This window comes from Salmo salar, chromosome 13 (assembly GCF_965601325.2).
Source record: "Salmo salar chromosome 13, fSalSal1, whole genome shotgun sequence".
NCBI lineage: Eukaryota > Metazoa > Chordata > Actinopteri > Salmoniformes > Salmonidae > Salmo > Salmo salar.
In genome coordinates, this window is record NC_138303.1 from 38,261,501 (window position 1) to 38,287,428 (window position 25,928).

General features: G+C 48.5%; 1 protein-coding gene and 1 pseudogene across 2 annotated transcripts; one reads left to right on the forward strand and one right to left on the reverse strand.

Moving 5' to 3' along the window:
• Window positions 1-209: 209 nt before the first annotated feature.
• LOC106567209 (CDK5 and ABL1 enzyme substrate 2) lies at window positions 210-24,836 on the reverse strand. 2 transcript variants are annotated; one of them, XM_045693227.2, is made up of 9 exons: window positions 24,254-24,836; window positions 23,242-23,337; window positions 9,020-9,097; window positions 8,778-8,883; window positions 8,529-8,700; window positions 8,285-8,382; window positions 5,941-6,047; window positions 3,951-4,155; window positions 210-3,775 (listed from the first exon to the last, which is right to left on the reverse strand). In XM_045693227.2, exons 1-9 carry the CDS (start codon window positions 24,826-24,828, stop codon window positions 3,635-3,637), a joined length of 1,578 nt encoding a protein of 525 aa, XP_045549183.1. In that variant the 5' UTR covers window positions 24,829-24,836; the 3' UTR covers window positions 210-3,634. The 2 variants fall into 2 exon arrangements, with proteins under 2 accessions (XP_045549183.1, XP_013991705.2); XM_014136230.3 differs by lacking the exon at window positions 9,020-9,097.
• LOC106567310 (deoxynucleotidyltransferase terminal-interacting protein 1 pseudogene) lies at window positions 18,646-19,591 on the forward strand (annotated as a pseudogene).
• Window positions 24,837-25,928: the final 1,092 nt, after the last annotated feature.

Consider the following 25,928-nt stretch of genomic DNA (forward strand, 5'->3'; position numbering starts at 1 on the left):
CTCCTAACCTCTGCTGTTCATTTAGAACACATTAATTAAGTACATCCTCAGAGCTTGAATCAACTTAACGTTAAGTGTTTCCCCTGATATACTGCGAACCAGATTACTGCGGCTGGTTAGGACTTGGGCCTTGGTAGACAAGTGACAGCTGCATGTGCCAATCTGCGACCTGAAGCTTCCTGACAAATAAAAAAAAGTCCAGTCACATGGTCAGAAAAAAAACGTTTTATAATTGAACACTACTTTTACAAAATTGAGACCATCCATAAAGCACAAAATTTTCACATTCTAAACAAATGACAGGAGGTAATTTAAGCATACATTTGCAAAACGGAGACCAATTCACACCACAGCAGAAATGAGCAATTCTCCATGTTACTGTACAAAACATTTTCTCCAAGATCACACACAATGAGATTCACATAACAGTAGGTCTGTCCAGATACTAAGATACATTAAGCAGTCTGCAATTTTCCATGATTTCCACAGGTGCGGTGGAACACTCAACAGCAACAAGACAAGTGAAATAAGCGGGAATAACATCTGGATAGGACAGATCATTATTAAACTGTGGTTTTAGGCACTTCTTACTGTATGATGAGTGGCATGAGCCAACACTGATGAAAATAAATACGAGAAATACTGTAAAATAGCTAAATACATGTAACTTTAGGACATTTCACACACAAATAACTGCTTTCTACCTGCACTCAGTCCAGAGATCTCCTTTTGTTTGTTTGATAAATCCCATGATCCCAGATCCATGGGGGGGTGGGGCTTTATTTCAAAGATATTTCCTGAGAACTTAAAAATATGACAACTGGCTCGTGGATGATCCAGCACATTGAACAATAAGGTAAGAAGTCTTATTGCAAATCCTATCCCTGGATGTTGACAGAACAGCAACCAAGTAATGATAGGAAGTTTGATTTAACAACCGTCACAGAAGAAAAGTCATTTGTGGTCTAGATCGACACTGCCAGCAAATAGGCAGTGGTTTGCACAGTGAGTGTGGATTTAAAGTACAAAATCAAGTGAGTGTGGATTTAAAGTACAAAATTAAGAAGTTAAAAGCAGCTACAGTGCCAACCCAAGAAGGCAAATACAAAAACATCCAAGCTGTACAAAACCACAAGTTCTAAACAAATGATACAACGGAATGGCTGATGCTTCTACAGTATAGTTTAAAGTGGCACTCTGGCCAGCCCAGAACTCCCTCCCTCACAAACAATCATATTGAGACTTTAAGACCAATGATTGATGTGTCATTTTCACAGCAAGTGAAGAAATAGTCATATCAACAAGCTAGCAAGTGCGCACACGCACGCATGCACACACACACACACGTAAAGTGTGGGCCTATGCTCAGGAAACATGGGACCAGCACTTTACATGTTGTGTTTATACTTTTGTCCTGTATGTATGCATGCATTCACGCACTGAGATATAAACAGTACCAGTCAAAAGTTTGGACACACCTACTCATTCAATTGTAGAATAATAGTGAAGACATCAAAACTATGAAATAACACATTTGGAATAATTTATTAACCAAAAAAAAGTGTTAAAACAATTCAAAATATATTTGAGATGAGATTCTTCAAAGCAGCCACCCTTTTCCTTGATGACAGCTTTGCACACTCTTGGCATTCTCTCAACCAGCTTCATGAGGTAGTCACCTGGAATGCATTTCAACTAACAGGTGTGCATTGTTAAAAGTTAATTTGTGGAATTTCTTTCCTTCTTAATGCGTTTGCACCGGTCAGTTGTATTGTGACAATGTAGGCTGGTGTACAGAAAATAGCCCTATCTGGTAAAATACAAAGTCTATATTATGGCAAGAACAACTCAAATAAGCAAAGAGAAACGACAGTCCATTACTTTAAGACATGAAGGTCAGTCCATCTGGGAAATGTCAAGAACTTTGAAAGTTTCTTCAAGTGCAGTCACAAAAACCATCAAGCACTATGACGAAACTGGCTCTCATGAGGACCGCCACAGGAAAGGAAGACCCAGAGTTACCTCTGCTGCAGAGGATCAGTTCATTAGAGAGAGTTACCAGCCTCAGAAATTGCAGTCCAAATAAATGCTTCACAGTTCAAGTAACAGACACAACATGATCTGTTCAGAGGAGACTGAGTGAATCAGGCCCTGGTCAAATTGCTGCAATGAAACCACTACTACAGGACAACAATGAGAAGAGACTTGCTTGGGCCAAGAAACATGCGCAATGGACATTAGACAGGTAGAAATCGGTCCTTCTCAAATTTGAGATTTTGGGTTCAAAATGCAGTGTCTTTGTCACAGAGTAGGTGAACGGATGATCTCTGCATGTGTGGTTCCCATCTTGGTGCTTTGCTGGTGACACTGTCAGTGATTTATTTAGAATTCAAGGCACACTTAACCAGCATGGCTACCACAGCATTCTGCAGCGATACGCCATCCCATCTGGTTTGCACTTAGTGGGACAATCATTTGTCTTTCAACAGAACAATGACCCAATACACTTCCAGACTGTGTAAGGGCTATTTGACCAAGAAGGAGAGTGATGGAGTGCTGCATCAGATGACCTGGCCTCCACAATAATCCAACCTCAACCCAATTGAGATGGTTTGGGATGAGTTGGACCGCAGAGTGTAGGAAAAGGAGCCAACAAATTCTCAGCATATGTGGGAACTCCTTCAAGACTGTTGGAAAAGTGAAGCTGGTTGAGAGAATGATAACAGCTTTGCACACTCTTGGCAACAGGTGGCTACTTAATTTGATTTGTTTAACACTTTTTTGGTTACTACATGATTCCATATGTGTTATTTCATAGTTTTGATGTCTTCACTATTATACAATGTAGAAAATAGTAAAAATAAAGAAAAACCTTTGAATGAGTAGGTGTCCAAACTTTTGACTGGTACTGTATCTGGGTGTGTTGTTTTGCTAGACATTACTGCACTGTTGGAACTAGAAACAAGCATTTCGCTGCACCTGCGATAACATCTGCAAATCAGTGTACGCAACAAATAAACTGATTTGAGCTATAAATGAGCAAAGACAACACCACCAGGCACCATTTACACATAAAAATGACTTTTCTGCACCTTTGGACAGTAAATTAAATTATTTCAAACTGATATGGCAACCATCAACATCAAAGCCTCCTCTCTGTGTGTACTTAAAGACGCCCCCATTGGTATGCCACCCCACACCCAGTTTGAGCTATTTTTCAATAAATATTTAACTTGTACTGTTTGTACAACATGGTTTAAAAAAAATATATATTGATCAGAATGCAATACACACCACAGAAATAAGTTTGGTACAAGTGGACGCAATTAGAATCAAAACAAAGAAAAATCAGTCCAATATCTTTGCGGAAAATACTCTTAATCCGTCATATCAAGTCATATCATGATAAAGAACAATTCAAAATAAATATTGAGCACCTAAACCATTTTCCCCCCCCAATTTGAATAAGGGACATGTCAGCTGGGCTGACCTGCTACACCTAAACATATTCTAGGGAAGAAGATGCATCCCTCCAGGTGATGATCCAGGATCAGCATTTCCAATCAATATCACCAGGACTTAAATATCCAAACTGGCCCAAGGCCAGTGATTCAGGCCACCTCCAGGCTCCAGCCTAGCCCTGCTGCACCAGCCTGCGGTAGTGCGGCATGACCTTGCTGTCAGGGAGGTAGAGCCCCATCTCCAAGGCAACCAGGACAGGGAACTCCAATGGAATCAACTCCCGGCGGTTTATACGAAAACGCTCCTCCAGCTTCTGCTCAACCATGGACGGCGGGGGGAGGGGGGGGGGGGGGGGGGGTAGTGTTAAGATGGCTATGAATCTAACTACGATCACTAACAATTAATAGAGAACAAACTTAGTTAACCAGTGAGCAAAAGTACATGTAAGAAATTACTAAAATATACATGTAAGAATTTACGTCACTCACGTCAATCAGCTGTCGGACCTCCTGCTTCTTCAGATCACTGCTGATCTTGGCTGCCAGCAGGACGCAGGCAGCAGACACCAGCTTCCTGTTTTGCTTGTTCAGGCGGCCCTGCAGCACCAGCTTCTCAAAGTACACAAAGGCCATGGCCACCGTGACTGGCTGCAGACTGCACTCCTCTCCCACCGCACGCATGTCCCGCTTCAGGCTGTCAAACAAGAGGGAGGTTATCAGTTACACATGGGTGTTCATGGTAGGCAGGTATGCAGGATTTGCATTTGTAAATGCATGGTTTGGAGACAAAGATACAAAGGGGAGTTTCAGACATACAGTGGGGGGAAAAAGTATTTGATCCCCTGCTGATTTTGTACGTTTGCCCACTTACAAAGAAATGATCGGTCTATAATTTTAATAGTAGGTTTATCTGAACAGTGAGAGACAGAATAACAAAAAAATCCAGAAAAACGCATGTCAGAAATGTTATAAAATGATTTGCATTTTCATGAGGGAAATAAGTATTTCACCCCTCTGCAAAACATGACTTAGTACTTGGTGGCAAAACCCTTGTTGGCAATCACAGAGGTCAGACGTTTCTTGTAGTGGGCCACCAGGTTTGCGCACATCTCAGGAGGGATTTTGTCCCACTCCTCTTTGCAGATCTTCTCCAAGTCATTAAGGTTTCAAGGCTGACGTTTGGCAACTCGAACCTTCAGCTCCCTCCACAGATTTTCTATGGGATTAAGGTCTGGAGACTGGCTAGGCCACTCCAGGACCTTAATGTGCTTCTTCTTGAGCCACTCCTTTGTTGCCTTGGCCGTGTGTTTTGGGTCATTGTCATGCTGGAATACCCATCCACGACCCATTTTCAATGCCCTGGCTGAGGGAAGGAGGTCCTCACCCAAGATTTGATGGTACATGGCCCCGTCCATCGTCCCTTTGATGCAGTGAAGTTGTCCTGTCCCCTTAGCAGAAAAACACCCCCAAGCATAATGTTTCCACCTCCATGTTTGACGGTGGAGATGGTGTTCTTGGGGTCATAGGCAGCATTCCTCCTCCTCCAAACACAGCGAGTTGAGTTGATGTCAAAGAGCTCCATTTTGGTCTCATCTGACCACAGCACTTTCACCCAGTTGTCCTCTGAGTCATTCAGATGTTCATTGGCAGACTTCAGACGGGCATGTATATGTATTCTTGAGCAGGGGGACCTTGCGGGCGCTGCAGGATTTCAGTCCTTCACGGCGTAGTGTGTTACCAATTGTTTTCTTGGTGACTATGGTCCCAGCTGCCTTGAGATCATTGACAAGATCCTCCCGTGTAGTTCTGGGCTGATTCCTCACCGTTCTCATGATCATTGCAACTCCACGAGGTGAGATCTTGCATGGAGCCCCAGGCCGAGGGATACTGACAGTTTTTTGTGTTTCTTCCATTTGCGAATAATCGCACCAAATGTCACCTTCTCACCAAGCTGCTTGGCAATGGTCTTGTAGCCCATTCCAGCCTTGTGTAGGTCTACAATCTTGTCCCTGACATCCTTGGAGAGCTCTTTGGTCTTGGCCATGGTGGAGAGTTTGGAATCTGATTGATTGATTGCTTCTGTGGACAGGTGTCTTTTTTACAGGTAACAAGCTGCGGTTAGGAGCACTCCCTTTAAGAGTGTGCCCCTAATTTCAGCTCGTTGCCTGTATAAAAGACACCTGGGAGCCAGAAATCTTTCTGATTGAGAGGGGGTCAAATACTTATTTCCCTCATGAAAATGCTAATCAATTTATAACATTTCTGACATGCGTTTTTCTGGATATTTTTGTTGTTATTCTGTCTCTCACTGTTCAAATAAACCTACCATTCAAATTATAGACTGATCCTTTCTTTGTCAGTGGGCAAATGTACAAAATCAGCAGGGGATCAAATACTTTTTTCCCCTCACTGTAGATATAGACAGTGGATTTTAAAAAAATAGTGTGTTGACATGTTACATCTGTGTTCATGTCTGCACCTTCTTATCTTGCTGAGGGTCAGTTTGATATGGGGGAACTTCTCCTTGAACGTCTCATTCATGTCTTTTTTCAGGTCCGACGGCTTCACATACTCAATAACAGTCGTCTGGAAGACAGGGAACAAGATAAATAAACTTCAGTTAGTGCTAAACACAGCTGTTAGAATCTTGACTAGAACCCCACAATTGTATCATATTACTCCAGTGCTAGCCTCTCTACACTGGCTTCCTGTTAAGGCAAGGGCTGATTTCAAGGTTTTACTGCTAATCTACAAAGCATTACATGGGCTTGCTCCTACCCATCTTTCCGATTTGTTCCTGCCGTACATACCTACACGTACGCTACGGTCACAAGATGCAGGCCTCCTTATTGTTCCTATAATTTGTAAGCAAACAGCTGGAGGCAGGGCTTTCTCCTATGGAGGTCCATTTTTATGAAACATCCGACTATCCATGTGAAAGCGCAGACTCGGTCTCGACCTTTAAGTCTTTATTGAAGACTCATCTCTTCAGTAGGTCCTATAATTGAGTGTAGTCTGGCCCAGGGGTGTGAAGGTGAACAGAAAGGTACTGGAGCGACGAACCGCCCTTGCTGTCTCTGCCTGGCCGGTTCCCCTCTCTCCACTGGGATTTTCTGCCTCAAACCCTGTTACAGTGGCTGAGTCACTGGCTTACTGGTGCTCTTCCATGCCGTCCCTAGGAGGGGTGCGTCACTTGAGTGGGCTGAGTCACTGAGATGATCGTCCTGTCCGGGTTGGCGCCCCCCTCGGGTTTGAGCCATGGGGGAGATCCTCGGGGGCTATATTCAGCCTTTTCTCAGGGTAGTAAATTGGTGGTTTGAAAATATCCCTCTAGTGGTGTGGGGGCTGTACTTTGGTAAAGTGGGTGGGGTTATATCCTGCCTGGTTGGCCCTGTCTGGGGGTATCGCCAGACGGGGCCACAGTGTCTCCTGACCCCTCCTGTCTCAGTCTCCAGTATTTATGCTGCAATAGTTTGTGTGTCGGGGGGCTAGGGTCAGTCTGTTATATCTGGAGGATTTCTCCTGTCTTATCCGGTGTCCTGGGTGAATTTAAGTTCTCTCTCTCACACTCTCACCCCCTTCCGGAGGACCTGAGCCCTGGGACCTTGCCTCAGGATTACCTGGCCTGATGACTCCTTGCTGTCCCCAGTCCACCTGGTCGTGCTGCTGCTCCAGTTTCAACTGTTCTGCCTGCAGCTATGGAACCCTGACCTGTTCACAAGACGTGCTACCTTGTACCGGAACTGCTGTTTTCGACTCCCTCTCTCTACCGCACTTGCTGTCTCTAACTCTGAGCGCTCAGCTATGAAAAGCCAACTGACATTTACTCCTGAGGTGCTGACCTCTTGCACCCTCTACAACAACTGTGATGATTATGATTATTATTTGACCCTGCTGGTCATCTATGAACGTTTGAACATCTTGGCCATGTTCTGCTATAATCTCATCCCGGCACAGCCAGAAGAAGACTGGTCACCCCTCAGAGCCTGGTCCCTCTCTAGGTTTCTTCTTAGGTTCCTGACTTTCTAGTGAGTTTTTCCTAGCCACGGTGCTTCTACATCTGCATTGCTTGCAGTTTGGAGTTTTAGGCTGGGTTTCTGTATAGTACTTTGTGACATCGGCCGATGTAAAAAGGGCTTTATAAATACATTTGATTGATAAATATGAGAACTTTGCTTTCATCCTATTTATAGAGATTCCATGTAAGATATTCCATCATCTACAAGGGGCTGCGTGTTCTGCATTATTTTCCAGAAAACGAGTAGAGCCCCGAGTTGATTATCCCTTTTATACCATGGCTATAATTTACCACTAGAAATGTTTTCATTTGCAAGTAGAAATGTGTTCAACATCCACTGAAGTAGCTAGCAAGTTGACAGTAGTTGCCTTAGTAACCAAATAGACTTGGTAGTTTAGCTAACCAAACCATCAGTCCTAGCTTGCCATTATGAAAATCAAATTCAACAATGCCAATAAATGTGTTCAATTCGACTTTCACTTTTAAAAGCAGTTCCAACACAGAACATGTAAGATATATAACCATTTAATTGTACCGTGTGTTATAGGGAAATAACGCATGCTCTAGAATGCCCTTCAAGCCAATCAGAATCAATTACTCAACAATGCCATGGTATAATATGTCATTTTTATTATGTGCAGTAAAGTTTACTAGTCATAAAATTGCTTTATCGTTTTAGTTTATAATGGTGCCACTGTACAAAATAAGTGTATTCTGGACTGTCAGTGTGTCTTGTGATGTATTGTCTAGTCAAAGTCATGTGTTGAGGTGTGTGTTACATGTATAATTGTATATGAATGCTTACCATATAGGATGCAAATATAAGAACTCTCTTGTGTCTCCCACAAGGCCACTGAGGGTCACTGAGTAGGTAGGGATCATAGTCTGCCAGGTCTTCTATACCTGTAAAAATGGGGATTAAATCGAATGAGAACACACACACACACACACACACACACACACAGTAATGATTGCAAAAACAATTTGCCAGAGGAGAGAGAGAGAGAGAGAGAGCATGTAAGCCTCTATTCCAGTGAAGTGGAGCATACTTGGGTCCTGTCCTATGGTGCTGTTGAGTCGAGACGGGTTGGTGTAGTTCTTCTGGCCATTGCCTCGGTAACGGGACAGGGGTGTCTGTGTTGTGCTGGGCTCTAGTGGTCCACTGCTCTTCGACCTCACCAGGGCATTAGTTGGGAAAAGGAATCGGGCGTACGATACCGTCTGATGAGGAAAGACATGTTAACTATCACAAAGCACAGACCGAACGTACGTAATCGCACTCTCCAGTTCAACCTTACCTTTCCATATGCCCCTAGCTCCACCCCAAGGCCCTCCAGGCCAGGGAACAGGTCAGAGGCAACCCCAGAGGACAGCCGTTGTCTCTGAGCCTCCAGCTTTGGGTCACTGGGTGGGCAGGAAGAGAAACTACTCATGTCACCATCATGCAGCTCCACATTAAAGCCAGAGATCATTATAACACAACTCCTTTCCTGAGGGCGATACATGACACCTGTAGTTGGTTGGGGTTGTGTGTTTGTACCTGAGGTGAATACATTCTCCATAGGGCAGCACTGAGAAAGCAGCACATAGAGACCGCTTGGCACAAATCAGCATAATCCTGCAGGACATAGATAGCAAGTACAGGCACACAAAACATGCGCAGTGTCAGGCTACAGAAACAGCATTAGTACTGCACTTATTAGTACAATAAGTACACAAGGCAGGCAATACGCTTGACATCTTTACTAGAGGCTGTTCTCCTACTAATCTCACTGCAACCCCCCTCCAGGTCTCTGTTCTCCTACTAATCTCACTGTAACCCCCCTCCAGGTCTCTGTTCTCCTACTAATCTCACTGTAACCCCCTCCAGGTCTCTGTTCTCCTACTAATCTCACTGCAACCCCCCTCCAGGTCTCTGTTCTCCTACTAATCTCACTGTAACCCCCCTCCAGGTCTCTGTTCTCCTACTAATCTCACTGCAACCCCCCTCCAGGTCTCTGTTCTCCTACTAATCTCACTGCAACCCCCCTCCAGGTCTCTGTTCTCCTACTAATCTCACTGTAACCCCCCTCCAGGTCTGTTCTCCTACTAATCTCACTGCAACCCCCCTCCAGGTCTCTGTTTTCCTACTAATCTCACGGCAACTCCCCCTCCAGGTCTCTGTTCTCCTACTAATCTCACTGTAACCCCCCTCCAGGTCTCTGTTCTCCTACTAATCTCACTGCAACCCCCTCCAGGTCTCTGTTCTCCTACTAATCTCACTGCAACCCCCCTCCAGGTCTCTGTTCTCCTACTAATCACACTGTAACCCCCCTCCAGGTCTCTGTTCTCCTACTAATCTCACTGCAACCCCCCTCCAGGTCTCTGTTCTCCTACTAATCTCACTGTAACCCCCCTCCAGGTCTCTGTTCTCCTACTAATCACACTGTAACCCCCCTCCAGGTCTCTGTTCTCCTACTAATCTCACTGCAACCCCCCTCCAGGTCTCTGTTCTCCTACTAATCACACTGTAACCCCCCTCCAAGTCTCTGTTCTCCTACTAATCTCACTGCAACCCCCCTCCAGGTCTCTGTTCTCCTACTAATCTCACTGTAACCCCCCTCCAGGTCTCTGTTCTCCTACTAATCACACTGTAACCCCCCTCCAGGTCTCTGTTCTCCTACTAATCTCACGGCAACCCCCCTCCAGGTCTCTGTTCTCCTACTAATCTCACTGCAACCCCCCTCCAGGTCTCTGTTCTCCTACTAATCTCACTATAACCCCCCTCCAGGTCTCTGTTCTCCTACTAATCTCACTGTAACCCCCCTCCAGGTCTCTGTTCTCCTACTAATCTCACTGTAACCCCCCTCCAGGTCTCTGTTCTCCTACTAATCTCACGGCAACCCCCCTCCAGGTCTCTGTTCTCCTACTAATCTCACGGCAACTCCCCTCCAGGTCTCTGTTCTCCTACTAATCTCACTGTAACCCCCCTCCAGGTCTCTGTTCTCCTACTAATCTCACGGCAACCCCCCCTCCAGGTCTCTGTTCTCCTACTAATCTCACTGTAACCCCCCCTCCAGGTCTCTGTTCTCCTACTAATCTCACTGTAACTCCCCCTCCAGGTCTCTGTTCTCCTACTAATCTCACGGCAACCCCCCTCCAGGTCTCTGTTCTCCTACTAATCTCACTGCAACCCCCCTCCAGGTCTCTGTTCTCCTACTAATCTCACTGCAACCCCCCTCCAGGTCTCTGTTCTCCTACTAATCTCACGGCAACCCCCCCTCCAGGTCTCTGTTCTCCTACTAATCTCACTGCAACCCCCCTCCAGGTCTCTGTTCTCCTACTAATCTCACTGCAACCCCCCTCCAGGTCTCTGTTTTCCTACTAATCTCACGGCAACTCCCCCTCCAGGTCTCTGTTCTCCTACTAATCTCACGGCAACCCCCCCTCCAGGTCTCTGTTCTCCTACTAATCTCACTGCAACCCCCCTCCAGGTCTCTGTTCTCCTACTAATCTCACTGCAACCCCCCTCCAGGTCTCTGTTTTCCTACTAATCTCACGGCAACTCCCCCTCCAGGTCTCTGTTCTCCTACTAATCTCACTGTAACCCCCCTCCAGGTCTCTGTTCTCCTACTAATCTCACGGCAACCCCCCCTCCAGGTCTCTGTTCTCCTACTAATCTCACGGCAACCCCCCCTCCAGGTCTCTGTTCTCCTACTAATCTCACGGCAACCCCCCTCCAGGTCTCTGTTCTCCTACTAATCTCACTGTAACCCCCTCCAGGTCTCTGTTCTCCTACTAATCTCACTGTAACCCCCTCCAGGTCTCTGTTCTCCTACTAATCTCACTATAACCCCCCTCCAGGTCTCTGTTCTCCTACTAATCTCACTGCAACCCCCCTCCAGGTCTCTGTTCTCCTACTAATCTCACTGCAACCCCCCTCCAGGTCTCTGTTCTCCTACTAATCTCACTGCAACCCCCCTCCAGGTCTCTGTTCTCCTACTAATCTCACGGCAACCCCCCTCCAGGTCTCTGTTCTCCTACTAATCTCACTATAACCCCCCTCCAGGTCTCTGTTCTCCTACTAATCTCACTGTAACCCCCCTCCAGGTCTCTGTTCTCCTACTAATCTCACGGCAACCCCCCCTCCAGGTCTCTGTTCTCCTACTAATCTCACGGCAACCCCCCCTCCAGGTCTCTGTTTTCCTACTAATCTCACTGTAACCCCCCTCCAGGTCTCTGTTCTCCTACTAATCTCACTGTAACCCCCCTCCAGGTCTCTGTTCTCCTACTAATCTCACTGTAACCCCCCTCCAGGTCTCTGTTCTCCTACTAATCTCACTGTAACCCCCCTCCAGGTCTCTGTTCTCCTACTAATCTCACTGTAACCCCCCTCCAGGTCTCTGATCACTACGGTTTCCTTTTCTGTCTCATGTTCCCCAACCCTAGCAACTCAGCCCCTATTCAGATAATCATGCGCCATTGCAATCGTTGCGCTCTCTCTCCCTCACTACTCTCTCTTCTATCATCTCTCCCTTCTGCTAAACCCTTCTCCCTTCAGTCTCTTGATTCTGCCTCTTCGACCCTACTCTCCTCCCTTTCCACATCCTATGACTTGCACTGTCCCCTTTCCTCCCGGCCGGCTCGACCATCCCCTCCTGCTCCGTGACTGAGTGACTCATTGCGAGTTTACAGAACAGGGCTGTGGGCAGCTGAGTGAAAACTTCCTGAGGACCTATCATCCTTTCACTCCCTCCTCTCTACTTCTTCTGTATCTGCTGCTAAAGCCACTTATACCACTATAAATTTCAAGCTTCTGCCTCTAACCCGAAGAAACTCTTTTCCACCTTCTCCTCCCTCGTTAATCCTCAACCCTCTCTGAGGACAACTTTTTCAAACCACTTTGAAAAGAAAGTTGACAACCTCCACTCCTCATTAACTCAGCCTATTGAGTCCACTGGTCTCACTCACACAGAACTACCCTATGCCTCGACCTTTCTCCCCTCTCTACAAATGAAATCATGCGACTAGTGAGGTCCAGCCGCCAGACAACCTGCCACACTACCCCATCCCCTCCTCCCATTCCTCATCCCTGACCACTACCCCATCCCATCCTTCCATTCCTCATCCCTGACCACTACCCCATCCCATCCTTCCATTCCTCATCCCTGACCACTACCCCATCCTTCCATTCCTCATCCCTGACCACTACCCCATCCTCCCATTCCTCATCCCTGACCACTACCCCATCCTCCCATTCCTCATCCCTGCCACATTACCCCATCCACTCCCTCATCCCTGCCACACCACCCAATCCCCTCCACACTACCCCATCCCCTCCTCATCCCTGACCACTACCCCATCCTCTCCTCCCATTCCTCATCCCTGCCATACTACCCCATCCCCTACTCATCCCTGCCATACTACCCCATCCCTCCTCCCATTCCTCATCCCTGCCACACTACCCCATCCCCTACTCATCCCTGCCATACCACCCCATCCCTCCTCCCATTCCTCATCCCTGCCACACTACCCCATCCCCTACACATCCCTGCCATACTACCCCATCCCTCCTCCCATTCCTCATCCCCTCCACACTACCCCATCCCCTCCTCATCCCTGACTACTACCCCATCCCCTCCCTCATCCCTGCCACACTACCCAATCCCCGCCACACTACCCCATCCCCTCCTCCCATTCCTCATCCCCGCCACACTACCCCATCCCCTCCTCCCATTGCTCATCCCTGACCACACTACCCCATCCCCTACTCATCCCTGCCATACTACCCCATCCCTCCTCCCATTCCTCATCCCTGCCACACTACCCCATCCCCTCCTCCCATTCCTCATCCCTGCCACACTACCCAATCCCCGCCACACTACCCCATCCCCTCCTCCCATTCCTCATCCCTGCCACACTACCCCATCCCTCCTCCCATTCCTCATCCCTGACCACACTACCCCATCCCCTCCTCATCCCTGACCACTACCCCATCCCCTCCTCATCCCTGCCACACTACCCCATCCCCTGCCACACTACCCCATCCCCTCCTCATCCCTGACCACTACCCCATCCACTCCTCATCCCTGCCACACTACCCAATCCCCTCCACACTACCACATCCCTGACCACTACCCCATCCCTCAACCCTGCCACACTACCATATCCCCTCCTCATCCCTGACCACTACCCCATCCCCTCCTCATCCCTGACCACTACCCCATCCCCTCCTCATCCCTGACTACTACCCCATCCCCTCCTCATCCCTGACCACTACCCCATCCCCTCCTCCCATTCCTCATCCCTGCCACACTACCCCATCCCCTCCTCCCATTCCTCATCCCTGCCACACTACCCCATCCCCTCCTCCCATTCCTCATCCCTGCCACACTATCCCATCCCCTCCTCCCATTCCTCATCCCTGCCACACTACCCAATCCCCGCCACACTACCCCATCCCCTCCTCCCATTCCTCATCCCTGCCACACTACCCCATCCCCTCCTCCCATTCCTCATCCCTGCCACACTACCCCATCCCCTCCTCCCATTCCTCATCCCTGCCACACTACCCCATCCCCTCCTCCCATTCCTCATCCCTGCCACACTACCCCATCCCCATCCTCCGATTCCTCATCCCTGCCACACTACCCCATCCCCTCCTCCCATTCCTCATCCCTGCCACACTACCCAATCCCCTCCACACTACCTCATCCCCTCCTCATCCCTGACCACTACCCCATCCCCTTCTCCGATTCCTCATCCCTGCCACACTACCCCATCCCCTCCTCCCATTCCTAACCCCTGCCACACTACCCAATCCCCTCCACACTACCTCATCCCCTCCTCATCCCTGACCACTACCCCATCCCCTCCTCCCATTACTCATCCCCGACCACTACCCTATCCCCTCCTCCCATTCCTCATCCCTGCCACACTACCCCATCCCCTCCTCCCATTCCTCATCCCTGCCACACTACCCCATCCCCTCCTCCCATTCTTCATCCCTGCCACACTACCCCATCCCCTCCTCCCATTCCTCATCCCTGACCACTACCCCATCCCCTCCTCCCATTCCTCATCTCCGCCACACTACCCAATCCCCTCCACACTACCTCATCCCCTCCTCATCCCTGACCACTACCCCATCCCCTCCTCCCATTCCTCATCCCTGCCACACTACCCCATCCCCTCCTCCCATTCCTCATCCCTGCCACACTACCCCATCCCCTCCTCCCATTCCTCATCCCTGCCACACTACCCCATCCCCATCCTCCGATTCCTCATCCCTGCCACACTACCCCATCCCCTCCTCCCATTCCTCATCCCTGCCACACTACCCAATCCCCTCCACACTACCTCATCCCCTCCTCATCCCTGACCACTACCCCATCCCCTTCTCCGATTCCTCATCCCTGCCACACTACCCCATCCCCTCCTCCCATTCCTAACCCCTGCCACACTACCCAATCCCCTCCACACTACCTCATCCCCTCCTCATCCCTGACCACTACCCCATCCCCTCCTCCCATTACTCATCCCCGACCACTACCCTATCCCCTCCTCCCATTCCTCATCCCTGCCACACTACCCCATCCCCTCCTCCCATTCCTCATCCCTGCCACACTACCCCATCCCCTCCTCCCATTCTTCATCCCTGCCACACTACCCCATCCCCTCCTCCCATTCCTCATCCCTGACCACTACCCCATCCCCTCCTCCCATTCCTCATCTCCGCCACACTACCCAATCCCCTCCACACTACCTCATCCCCTCCTCATCCCTGACCACTACCCCATCCCCTCCTCATCCCTGACCACTACCCCATCCCCTCCTCATCCCTGACCACTACCCCATCCCCTCCTCATCCCTGACCACTACCCCACCGCCTCCTCCCATTCCTCATCCCTGCCACACTACCCCATCCCCTCCTCCCATTCCTCATCCCTGCCACACTACCCCATCCCCTCCTCCCATTCCTCATCCCTGCCACACTACCCCATCCCCTCCTCCCATTCCTCATCCCTGCCACACTACCCCATCCCCTCCTCCCATTCCTCATCCCTGCCACACTACCCCATCCCCTCCTCCCATTCCTCATCCCTGCCACACTATCCCATCCCCTACTCCCATTCCTCATCCCTGCCACACTATCCCATCCCCTCCTCCCATTCCTGCCACACTACCCCATCCCCTCCTCCCATTCCTCATCCCTGACCACACTACCCAATCCCCTCCACACTACCCCATCCCCGCCACACTACCCCATCCCCTCCTCCCATTCCTCATCCCTGCCACACTACCCCATCCCCTCCTCCCATTCCTCATCCCTGACCACACTACCCAATCCCCTCCACACTACCCCATCCCCTCCTCATCCCTGACCACTACCACATCCCCTCCTCATCCCTGCCACACTACCCCATCCCCTGCCACACTACCCCATCCCCTCCTCATCCCTGACCTCTACCCCATCCACTCCTCATCCATGCCACACTACCCAATCCCCTCCACACTACCACATCCCTGACCACTACCCCATCCCTCAACCCTGCCACACTACCATATCCCCTCCTCATCCCTGACCACTACCCCATCCCCTCCTCATCCCTGACTACTACCCCATCCCCTCCTCATCCCTGACCACTACCCCATCGCCTCCTCCCATTCCTCATCCCTGCCACACTACCCCATCCCCTCCTCCCATTCCTCATCCCTGCCACACTACCCCATCCCCTCCTCCCATTCCTCATCCCTGCCACACTACCCCATCCCCTCCTCCCATTCCTCATCCCTGACCACTACCCCATCCCCTCCTCCCATTCTTCATCCCTGCCACACTATCCCATCCCCTCCTCCCATTCTTCATCCCTGCCACACTATCCCATCCCCTCCTCCCATTCCTCATCCCTGCCACACTATCCCATCCCCTCCTCCCATTCCTCATCCCTGCCACACTACCCCATCCCCTCCTCCCATTCCTCATCCCTGCCACACTACCCCATCCCCTCCTCCCATTCCTCATCCCTGCCACACTACCCAATCCCCTCCACACTACCTCATCCCCTCCTCCCAGTCCTCATCCCTGCCACACTACCCAATCCCCTCCACACTACCTCATCCCCTCCTCATCCCTGACCACTACCCCATCCCCTCCTCCCATTACTCATCCCCGACCACTACCCTATCCCCTCCACCCATTCTTCATCCCTGCCACACTACCCCATCCCCTCCTCCCATTCCTCATCCCTGCCACACTACCCAATCCCCTCCACACTACCCCATCCCCGACCACTACCCTATCCCCTCCACCCATTCTTCATCCCTGCCACACTACCCCATCCCCTCCTCCCATTCATCATCTCCGCCACACTACCCAATCCCCTCCACACTACCTCATCCCCTCCTCATCCCTGACCACTACCACACCCCCTCCTCCCATTCCTCATCCCTGCCACACTACCCCATCCCCTCCTCATCCCTGCCACACTACCCCATCCCCTCCACACTACCCCATCCCCTCCTCATCCCTGACCACTACCCCATCCCCTCCTCCCATTCCTCATCCCTGCCACACTACCCCATCCCCATCCCTGCCACACTACCCCATCCCCTCCTCCCATTCCTCATCCCTGACCACTACTCCATCCCCTCCTCCCATTCCCCATCCCTGACCACTACCCCATCCCCTCCTCATCCCTGACCACTACCCCATCCGCTCCTCCCGTTCCTCATCCCTGCCACACTACCCCATCCCCTCCTCCCATTCCTCATCCCTGCCACACTACCCCATCCCCTCTTCCCTTTCCTCATCCCTGCCACACTACCCAATCCCCTCCACACTACCTCATCACCTCCTCATCCCTGACCACTACCCCATCCCCTCCTCATCCCTGCCACACTACCCCATCCCCTGCCACACTACCCCATCCCCTCCTCATCCCTGACCACTACCCCCTCCTCCCATTCCTCATCCCTGCCACACTACCCCATCCCCTCCTCCCATTCCTCATCCCTGCCACACTACCCAATCCCCTCCACACTACCCCATCCCCTCCCTCATCCCTGACCACTACCCCATCCCCTCCACACTACCTCATCACCTCCTCATCCCTGACCACTACCCCATCCCCTCCTCATCCCTGCCACACTACCCCATCCCCTGCCACACTACCCCATCCCCTCCTCATCCCTGACCACTACCCCCTCCTCCCATTCCTCATCCCTGCCACACTACCCCATCCCCTCCTCCCATTCCTCATCCCTGCCACACTACCCAATCCCCTCCACACTACCCCATCCCCTCCCTCATCCCTGACCACTACCCCATCCCCTCCCTCATCCCTGACCACTACCCCATCCCCTCCCTCATCCCTGACCACTACCCCATCCCCTCCCTCATCCCTGACCACTGGCTGCATCCCCTCAGACTTCAAAAAGGCCTGAGTCACTCCTTTCCTCATGAAACCAACACTTGACCCCTCTGATGTAAAAAAAAAACTACAGACCAGTATGCCTTCTTTCTTTTCTTTCCAAAACACTTGAGCGTGCCGTCTCTGACCAACTATCTCACTAACTCGCTCAGAACAACATTCTTGACCCTAACCAGTCAGGCTTCAAGACGGGTCACTTAACCAAGACTGACATAGAGATGAGCACTGTGTCACGGAGGCTTACAGCACTGCCAAAGCTGATTCTCTCCTCTGTTCTCATCCTCCTAGATCTATCCGCTGCCTTCGACACCGTGAACCATCAGATCCTCCTCTCCACCCTCAGGGACTGGGCATTTCAGGTTCTTCCTCCTGGGGAAGGCCCGTCAGCTCCAAGACCGCTCCATCATGGTTGACAACTCCACGGTGTCCCACTCCAGAACGCAAAAAACCTTGGCGTGACCGCAGACAATAAACATCAAAGCAGTGACTTGCTCCTGCTCGTTCATGCTCTACCACATCTGTAGAGTACGACCCTCTCTCACACAGGAAGCGGCGCAGGTCTTAATCCAGACACTTGTTTTCTCCCGTCTGGACTACTGCAACTCACTGTTGGCTGAGCTCCCCGCTTGTGCCATCAAATCCCTACAATTTATCCAGAACACTGCAGCATGCCTGGTGTTCAACCTTCCCAAATTCTCCCATGTCACCACTCCTCCACTGGCTTCCAGTAGAAGCTCGCATCCACTACAAGACCATGGTACTTGCCTACGGAGACGCAAGAGGAACTGCCTCTCCCTACTTTCAGGTTCTGCTCAAACCCTACTAACACAACCAGAGTACTCCGTTCTGCCACCTCTGGTCTCTTGGTCCTCCCACCCCTAAGGGAGGGCAGCTCCCGCTCAGCCCAACCTCTTCTCTGTCCTGGCACCCCAATGGTGGAACCAGCTTCTTCCTGAAGAGGAACTTTGAAGAGGACATACAGACCGAGCAACTGATACGAGAAGCCTGCAGAAACTGCCAAACAGGTCTTCTCAGATGGGGACAAAGAGGCAGTGGCAAGTCCTGGTCCTGAGCCTCCAGGCAAGCGGGCGTAACTGGAGGATGAGGCCAGTCAAAGGACCAGCTCTGTTCCAAAAAAGCGGAAAGGGCGCACAACAGCTCCTGTCAGTTCCTCTGACAAGCTTGTTACATATAGCAATATGCCTAAGCCAAACATCAGAGTCCATAGCGCATGAGGGACCAATATGGGACCCTTCCAGACTGAATGAAGAGAGCACATTTGTTCTTGGGTCCAGAGCAAACAAGGCTTTAGGAATGGGTGGCACCAGAGGAAGGACTTACATCAAACATGCTGACCTCAAGTATACAGCCGATGCCCAGGACAAACACTGGTTGGCAGAGAGACAGCACATGAGAGCCACAGGTGGAAATGGCCCATCTTCTTATTGAAGAGTATGTCCAGGACCTGTCTCTGAGTAACGATTACAAACATTGCCCTGACCTGAAAATGACCACAGTTGTACTGAAGCATTTTACAGTTCCCGGGAAGATGATTGAGAAGATGCAGAAGGCCACGGAAGCCCAGAGTTCAGGGAAGAAATAAAGTCCTAGTCAGCAAAGGGCACCCTGTTCTCTGGCCCTATGGGCCCTGTACAAAAGTAGTCCACTAAAGGGCACCATTTTGTGGGCGGCAGGTAGCCTAGCAGTTAAGAGCATTGGGCCAGTAACCAAAAGGTTGCTGGTTCGAATCCCCAAGCCGACTAGGTGAAAAATCTGTCGATGTGACCTTGAGCAAGACGCTTAACCCTAATTACTCCTGTAAGTCACTCTGGAGAAGAGCATCTGACTAAAATATAAATTAAGCTAGGACAGCAAAGTCCCTGACCATCTTCCAAAAACATGTTAAATAATCCCACAGCACCTCCCAAAAAATAAAAAACACAATCACACTTGACTCTTTTCCCTCTTACTAGCTCAGACTTTGCTGATAACTACACTACAAGGCCAAAAGTATGTGGACATCCCTTCAAATCACTGGATTTGGTTATTTCAGCCACACCGTTGCTGACAGGTGTATAAAATCGAGCACACAGCCACGTAATCTTCAAAGACAAACATTGGCATTAGAATGGCCTTACTGAAGAGCTCAATGACTTTCAACGTGGCACCGTCATAGAATGCAACCTTTCCAACAAGTCAGTTCATCAAATTTCTTCCCTGCTAGAGCTGACCCGGTCACTTGTAAGTGCTCTTCTTATTGTGAAGTGGAATTGTCTAGGAGTAACAACGGATCAGCCGCGAAGCAGTAGGCCACAAGCTCACAGAACTGGTGCCGAACCTCGTAAAAAAAATTGTCTGTCCTCGGTTGCGACACTCACTACAGAGTTCCAAACTGCCTCTAGAAGCAACGTCAGCACAAGAACTGTTCATCGGGAGCTCCATGAAATGGGTTTCCATGGCCGAGCAGCCGCACACAAGCCTAAGATCACCATGTGCAATGCCAAGCGTTCGGCTGGAGTGGTGTAAAAGCTCGCCGCACATTGGACTCTGAAGCAGTGGAAACTCATTCTCTGGAGTGATGAATCACCCTTTACCATCTGGCAGTCCAACAGACAAATCTGGGTTTGGCGGATGCCATGAGAACACTACCTGCCTGAATGCATAATGACAACTGTAAAGTTTGGTGGAGAAGGAATAATAGTCTGGGGCTGTTTTTCATGGTTCGGGCTAGGCCCCTTAATTCCAGTGAAGGGAAATCTTGCTACAGCATACAATGACATTCTAGACAATTCTGTGCTTCCAACTTTGTGGCAACAGTTTGGGGAAGGCCCTTTCCTGTTTCAGCATGAAAATGCCCCTGTGCAAAGCGAGGTCCATACAGAAATGGCTTGTTGAGATCGTGTGGAAGAACTTGACTGGTTTGCACAGAGCCCTGACCTCAACCCCATCGAACACCTTTGGGATGAATTAGAACGCTGACTGCAAGCCAGGCCTAGTCGCACAACATCAGTGCCCGACCTCACTAATGCTCATGGCTGAATGGAAGCAAGTCCCTACAGCAATGTTCCAACATCTAGTGGAAAGCCTTCCCAGAAGACTGGACGCTGTTATAGCAGCAAAAAGGGGGCCCAACTCCATATTAATGACCATGCTTTTGGAATGAGGTGTTCGAAATGCAGGTGTCCACATACTTTTGGCCATGTAGTGTACTTTGAGGAAAAATGTACTTACTATGAATGTGATATGTGGTTGTCCCACCTCGCCATCTTAAGTTGAATGTACTAACTGTAAGTCGCTCCGGATAAGAGCGTCTGCTAAATGACTAAAATATAAAATGTACATTACCAGGACAAAAACAATGTAAACAGCGTCAGCCAACAAAGCTACTTCAGCCAGTCAACCGCAGCACGGGAGAAGACATTTTTGAGTGAGAAACTACACAAAACGTGTATGCAACCAATGCAGTATACATCTGCTAACAGTTTACAGAGTAAGCTCAAAGCAGCTGTAAACACCCAGCCATAGCACTTAGGCCTATCTATAAACAGCCTAAATCTACACACAGCCGCTAAAGGCGCCAGTCCTCACAACACACCGGTCAATAACATACAACGTCAGCCAGCGCCGCGGCCTCTCCTTTGGGATTTCAGCCTTGCAGCTAAAGCTCGGGCCAGACCTTGGATAAGAGAAGCTTATCTCACCAAGGGGGAAATACATACACTTTTTAAATCCCCTTTCTCATCCACTCCAGTAGTTTTACAGTTACTTCAATGCTCTGTATAGACTAAATACAAGTTCATAAGCAGAATTGTTGGGAAACTGGTTATTGCCAGAGCCATATATTAAAGAGTTGGGCCACCTTTTAGAATGTTTAATATTGTTCCAATTCTAGACATTCAGTTACATAATATTTTTTTATTATTTCCCCATGCTAATGGAGCACTAACATGGCTCCATATCATTTTGAAGTGTCATGTAAATGTACTATAATGCTCATTTTAGACATTACACCATGTGTACAAAACATTAGGAACACCTGCTTGTTCCATAACATAGACTAAACAGGTAAAGGTGCTACCTTATAAATGTCACTTGTTAAATCCACATCAATCAGTGTAGGTAAAGGGGAGGAGGCAGGTCAAATGAAGGCTTTGTAAGCCTTGAGACAATAGAGACATGGATTGTGTATGTGTGCCATTCAGAGGATGAATGGGCAAGACAAAAGATTTAAGTGCCTTTGAATGGGGTATGGTAGGTGCCAGGCGCGCTGGTTTGTGTCAAGAACTGCAACCAACAGTTTCCCGTGTGTATCAAGAATGGTCCACCACCCAAAGGACATCCAGCCAACTTGACAACTGTGGGAGGCACTGTAGTCAACACGGGCCAGCATCCCTGTGGAACGCTTTCAACACATTGTAGTCCATGCCCCGACAAATTGAGGCTGTTCATGGGGCGCTAACATGGCTGCAGTGCCATATAAAAATGGTCACATAATGCAGAAACCTCAGTGTCCCAACTCTAAATACATGGGTCTGGTTATTGCTAAACGATCTTACAACGTTCAGCAACATGCGATACTGTATTCACATTTTGGACACATGATACACAGGAGACTATGGGTGTGATATTGTCTATGATGAAGTAATCTTCAGGTAGGGTGAAATGAGTGGGGTTCTAAAACTGTTTTTGCCTTGTTGAAACAGATTAGATGCATGTCTTATATGCATGTCCCCAGGGGAACTTTTCTTTCTAAAGACAACCTAACAGCTGTAGCCGTAGCCCTATACTCACTCACGAAAACACATTGAGTAAGAGACAAAGTTCAACGGAGATAGAATAGGCTGGGTGCAGCCTGAGCGTGGTATTTCAGTCCCATCTTACATAAGGGTTTTACTGTTATTGCCAGAGAGGGTTATATTTCCACAGGACACCTCTTTGGTGTTTTGATTTGTTTCCAAGAGTGATTCAATTCACACAGTCCTGCTGTTACTCATTTAGGGGTCTAGCCAAGTGAGCGATCTAAGTTCCAGCAGGTCTCTTAGTTAAAAGCCAAATGTATACGTTCGCATTGCAACAGGGCTTAGTATGGAACTGGCTGTGAAGTAACTTCATGGACTAAACTCTTAAGGCCTTTGCAATCTTCTTCCCTCTGTTCTAGACATTACAATGATCAATTCATTGTAACTAATTGACTGTATGTCATGGAGTTCACAAAAATGCCACTTAGAATGCCTTTCTTGATCCCACTCACTGAGTCTACAGAAGAAAGTGTTATGTTTTGGTTGTCAATTCCATTAGAATAATGGTTTGCTCAACATCTTCTGCATTCTCATCTACTACTTTAACTCACCTGCTGCCTCTTGTGTCATATTGCCTCATACTCTTGATAAAGTGGACCTTCTTGGCCACCCTTGCGGGTCCTGGAGAGCCCGAATGATTCCGTGATCTACGACAAAATGGAGTACCCCAAAAATATGTCAATTAAAACATCAACATTTGTCATGTCTAATGTCTGGACCAACAGATAGCAAGCAGTACCATATCATTTCTCAGTGAGTTGTAGAATATGGAAGTAAACCAAGTCTGTACATGAGGGGAATTAACAATGTTCTTGAAATAATAAATAAAAGGAAGACCTTGTAGATTTCTATACATCACATATTTGAATAACAAAGCCAAAATTACAATCTTATGTGACAGGGAATTGAAGTCATTTAAGTAATTGTCTGTTTTAAAAAAAAAGATGATCAGAGAGAAGGAGAGAAAGACAGAAAAATGTGGGGTGGGGGAGGGAGAGATGAAAACACAGGACAAGATCTGACAATTATTGTAATGTTTACTTACACAAACAGCAGATAAATTTGTTAAAATAAGCAACCCAATAAACAAAATATGTAATAACTATATCAAATAATTGGATGAGCCTTTAGTTTTACTTAGGGATATACTGTGCAGCACTTGTAGCTGCCTGCAAGGTTGTTTTTTTTAATCGGACCTTGACAGGCAGATACGATTTTCTCAAATGGGGCAGCTGACAATATAAAAATATATAATCATAATATTATTGCCTTGAGAAAAACGTTGCTTTTTTTAAACGACAATTTCGAAGGTAGGTCTAGTAAACTGTTCCCATTTGAATAACCATTGATTTCTATAATGAAAGTACCTGTTGGCAATATGCGGAAGTAAGAACACCTTTATAAATCAGGCCTATTCTGTCAAACGTTGAAACAGCCAATGTTTGTTACAATGAATACAAAAGCATTTAGTTACACCTACAGTCCCGACGGATGGTCATCATGACAGATCCCTGATTGTTTACCATCCTAATAAAAATTGAGTATCTAGATAATATGTCCCACCTTTGACGTGTATCCCCCGGCACGGAATTCAGAGTCAGGAGCACAGATGGCGATTTGGCAATTGGATTGAAGGTCTGAGGTCCAGAAATGGGGGACAGGGAGGTATCTGGGGGTACTATAGTGTCTACACCCTCAAACAACACCTCACGGCACCCCACAGCAACACTTGCGTCCGTGTCTGTAGACATACCCAAATTAGGTAGGACTGGGCTCAGTCCCCCAATCCCCGCCACAGTAGTAGCAGCGCCACCGGCCAAGTAGGGTGATACATGGGGGAAGGTTCCGTAGGTGCACGGTGAAAATTGAGGGTGTCCAATCGCCTGTGCCCCGGCGGCGTCTCGACTTCGGAGCTCGGCGGCGTCCCTTTGACCGAGGTTTCCATTGCTGAGATGATATAAAGGTCGTCCGTCTAGAGATATGTTGTTCAAGAAAGAAAGAGCCGCCTGTCTCCGTTGTGAGTCTTTACCTTTTCGCAGGTGTTCTTTTTGTGATTTGGCAGTATTACCGCCTGTTTTACACTGACGACCGCACGCAGCAGTCGCCATTCTAGTACTATAATGATTGATAGTGCGCATTGAGGAACGAATTTAGCCGGCGAGAGGACAACTCCACACCCACCATAAGAGGATTGGTTCAGACGTATCATTATGTAAATAAGTTCGTTCTAGCGGATTGGCTGTGAGATGTACACTGAGTATACCAAACATTAGGAACCCCTTTTGCCCACAGAACAGCCTCAATTTGTCGGGACATGGCCTCTGCAAGGTGTCGAAAGCGTTCCACAGGGATGCTGGCCGATTTTGACTCCAATGCTTCCCACAGTTGTGTCAATTTGGCTGGATGTCCTTTGTTTGGTGGACCATTCTTGATACATAAGGGAAAGCGTTGCAGTTATTGGTACAACCCTGTTCAAATGCACTTCAATATGTTTCTTGCCCATTCACCCTCTGAATGGCACACACACACAATCCATGTCTCAATTGCCCAAGGCTTAACAATCATTCTTTAACCAGCCTCCTCCCTTCATCTACACTGATTGAGGCAGATGTAACAAGTAATATCAATAAGGGGTCATAGCTTTCACCTTGTCAGTCTGTCATGGAAAGAGCAGGTGTCCTTAATGTTTTGTACACTCAGTGTATATATGCCATTTAGCAGAGGCTTTTATCTAAAGCGAACTATGTCCTGTGTGCATATGTTTTATGCATGGGGATGAACAAACTATCCTGGCATCCAAAGCAATGCTCTACCAACTAAGCTTCAGAGGACCACAGATGCTAGAGAGAGATTTGTAACAACTGGTAGATACATCGTTACAATGGATAGAGATACATACTGTAGGTACAACGGATAGATACATCGTTACAATGGATAGAGATACATACTGTAGGTACAACGGAGAGATACATCGTTACAATGGATAGAGATACATACTGTAGGTACAACGGAGAGATACATCATAGGCATAGCCAAGGTATTGTTATACATTAGACCCTATGCATTTATTCAGCAAAACGTTGGACATCTTTGGAAATCTTAACCAATATATTTTTACATAAATTATTATGGTCCTATTACTCATTTCATTTCACCAATCAGTGCACTTCATGGTAAGCATAGGGATCTTATTTATAATCGCCAACTATATTGAGAAGGTCGGTGATCATTTATATTG

What these genes read in the sequence shown, in the direction of transcription:
- LOC106567209 (XM_045693227.2), bottom strand. Translation starts at nt 24,828, where the DNA reads ATGCGCACTATCAATCATTATAGTACTAGAATGGCGACTGCTGCGTGC. An exon ending in CACCATAGGACAGGACCCAA is followed by an intron (nt 8,383 to 8,528) that starts GTATGCTCCACT and finishes CCATTTTTACAG; the next exon opens with GTATAGAAGACCTGGCAGAC. An exon ending in TTATATTTGCATCCTATATG is followed by an intron (nt 6,048 to 8,284) that starts GTAAGCATTCAT and finishes CCTGTCTTCCAG; the next exon opens with ACGACTGTTATTGAGTATGT.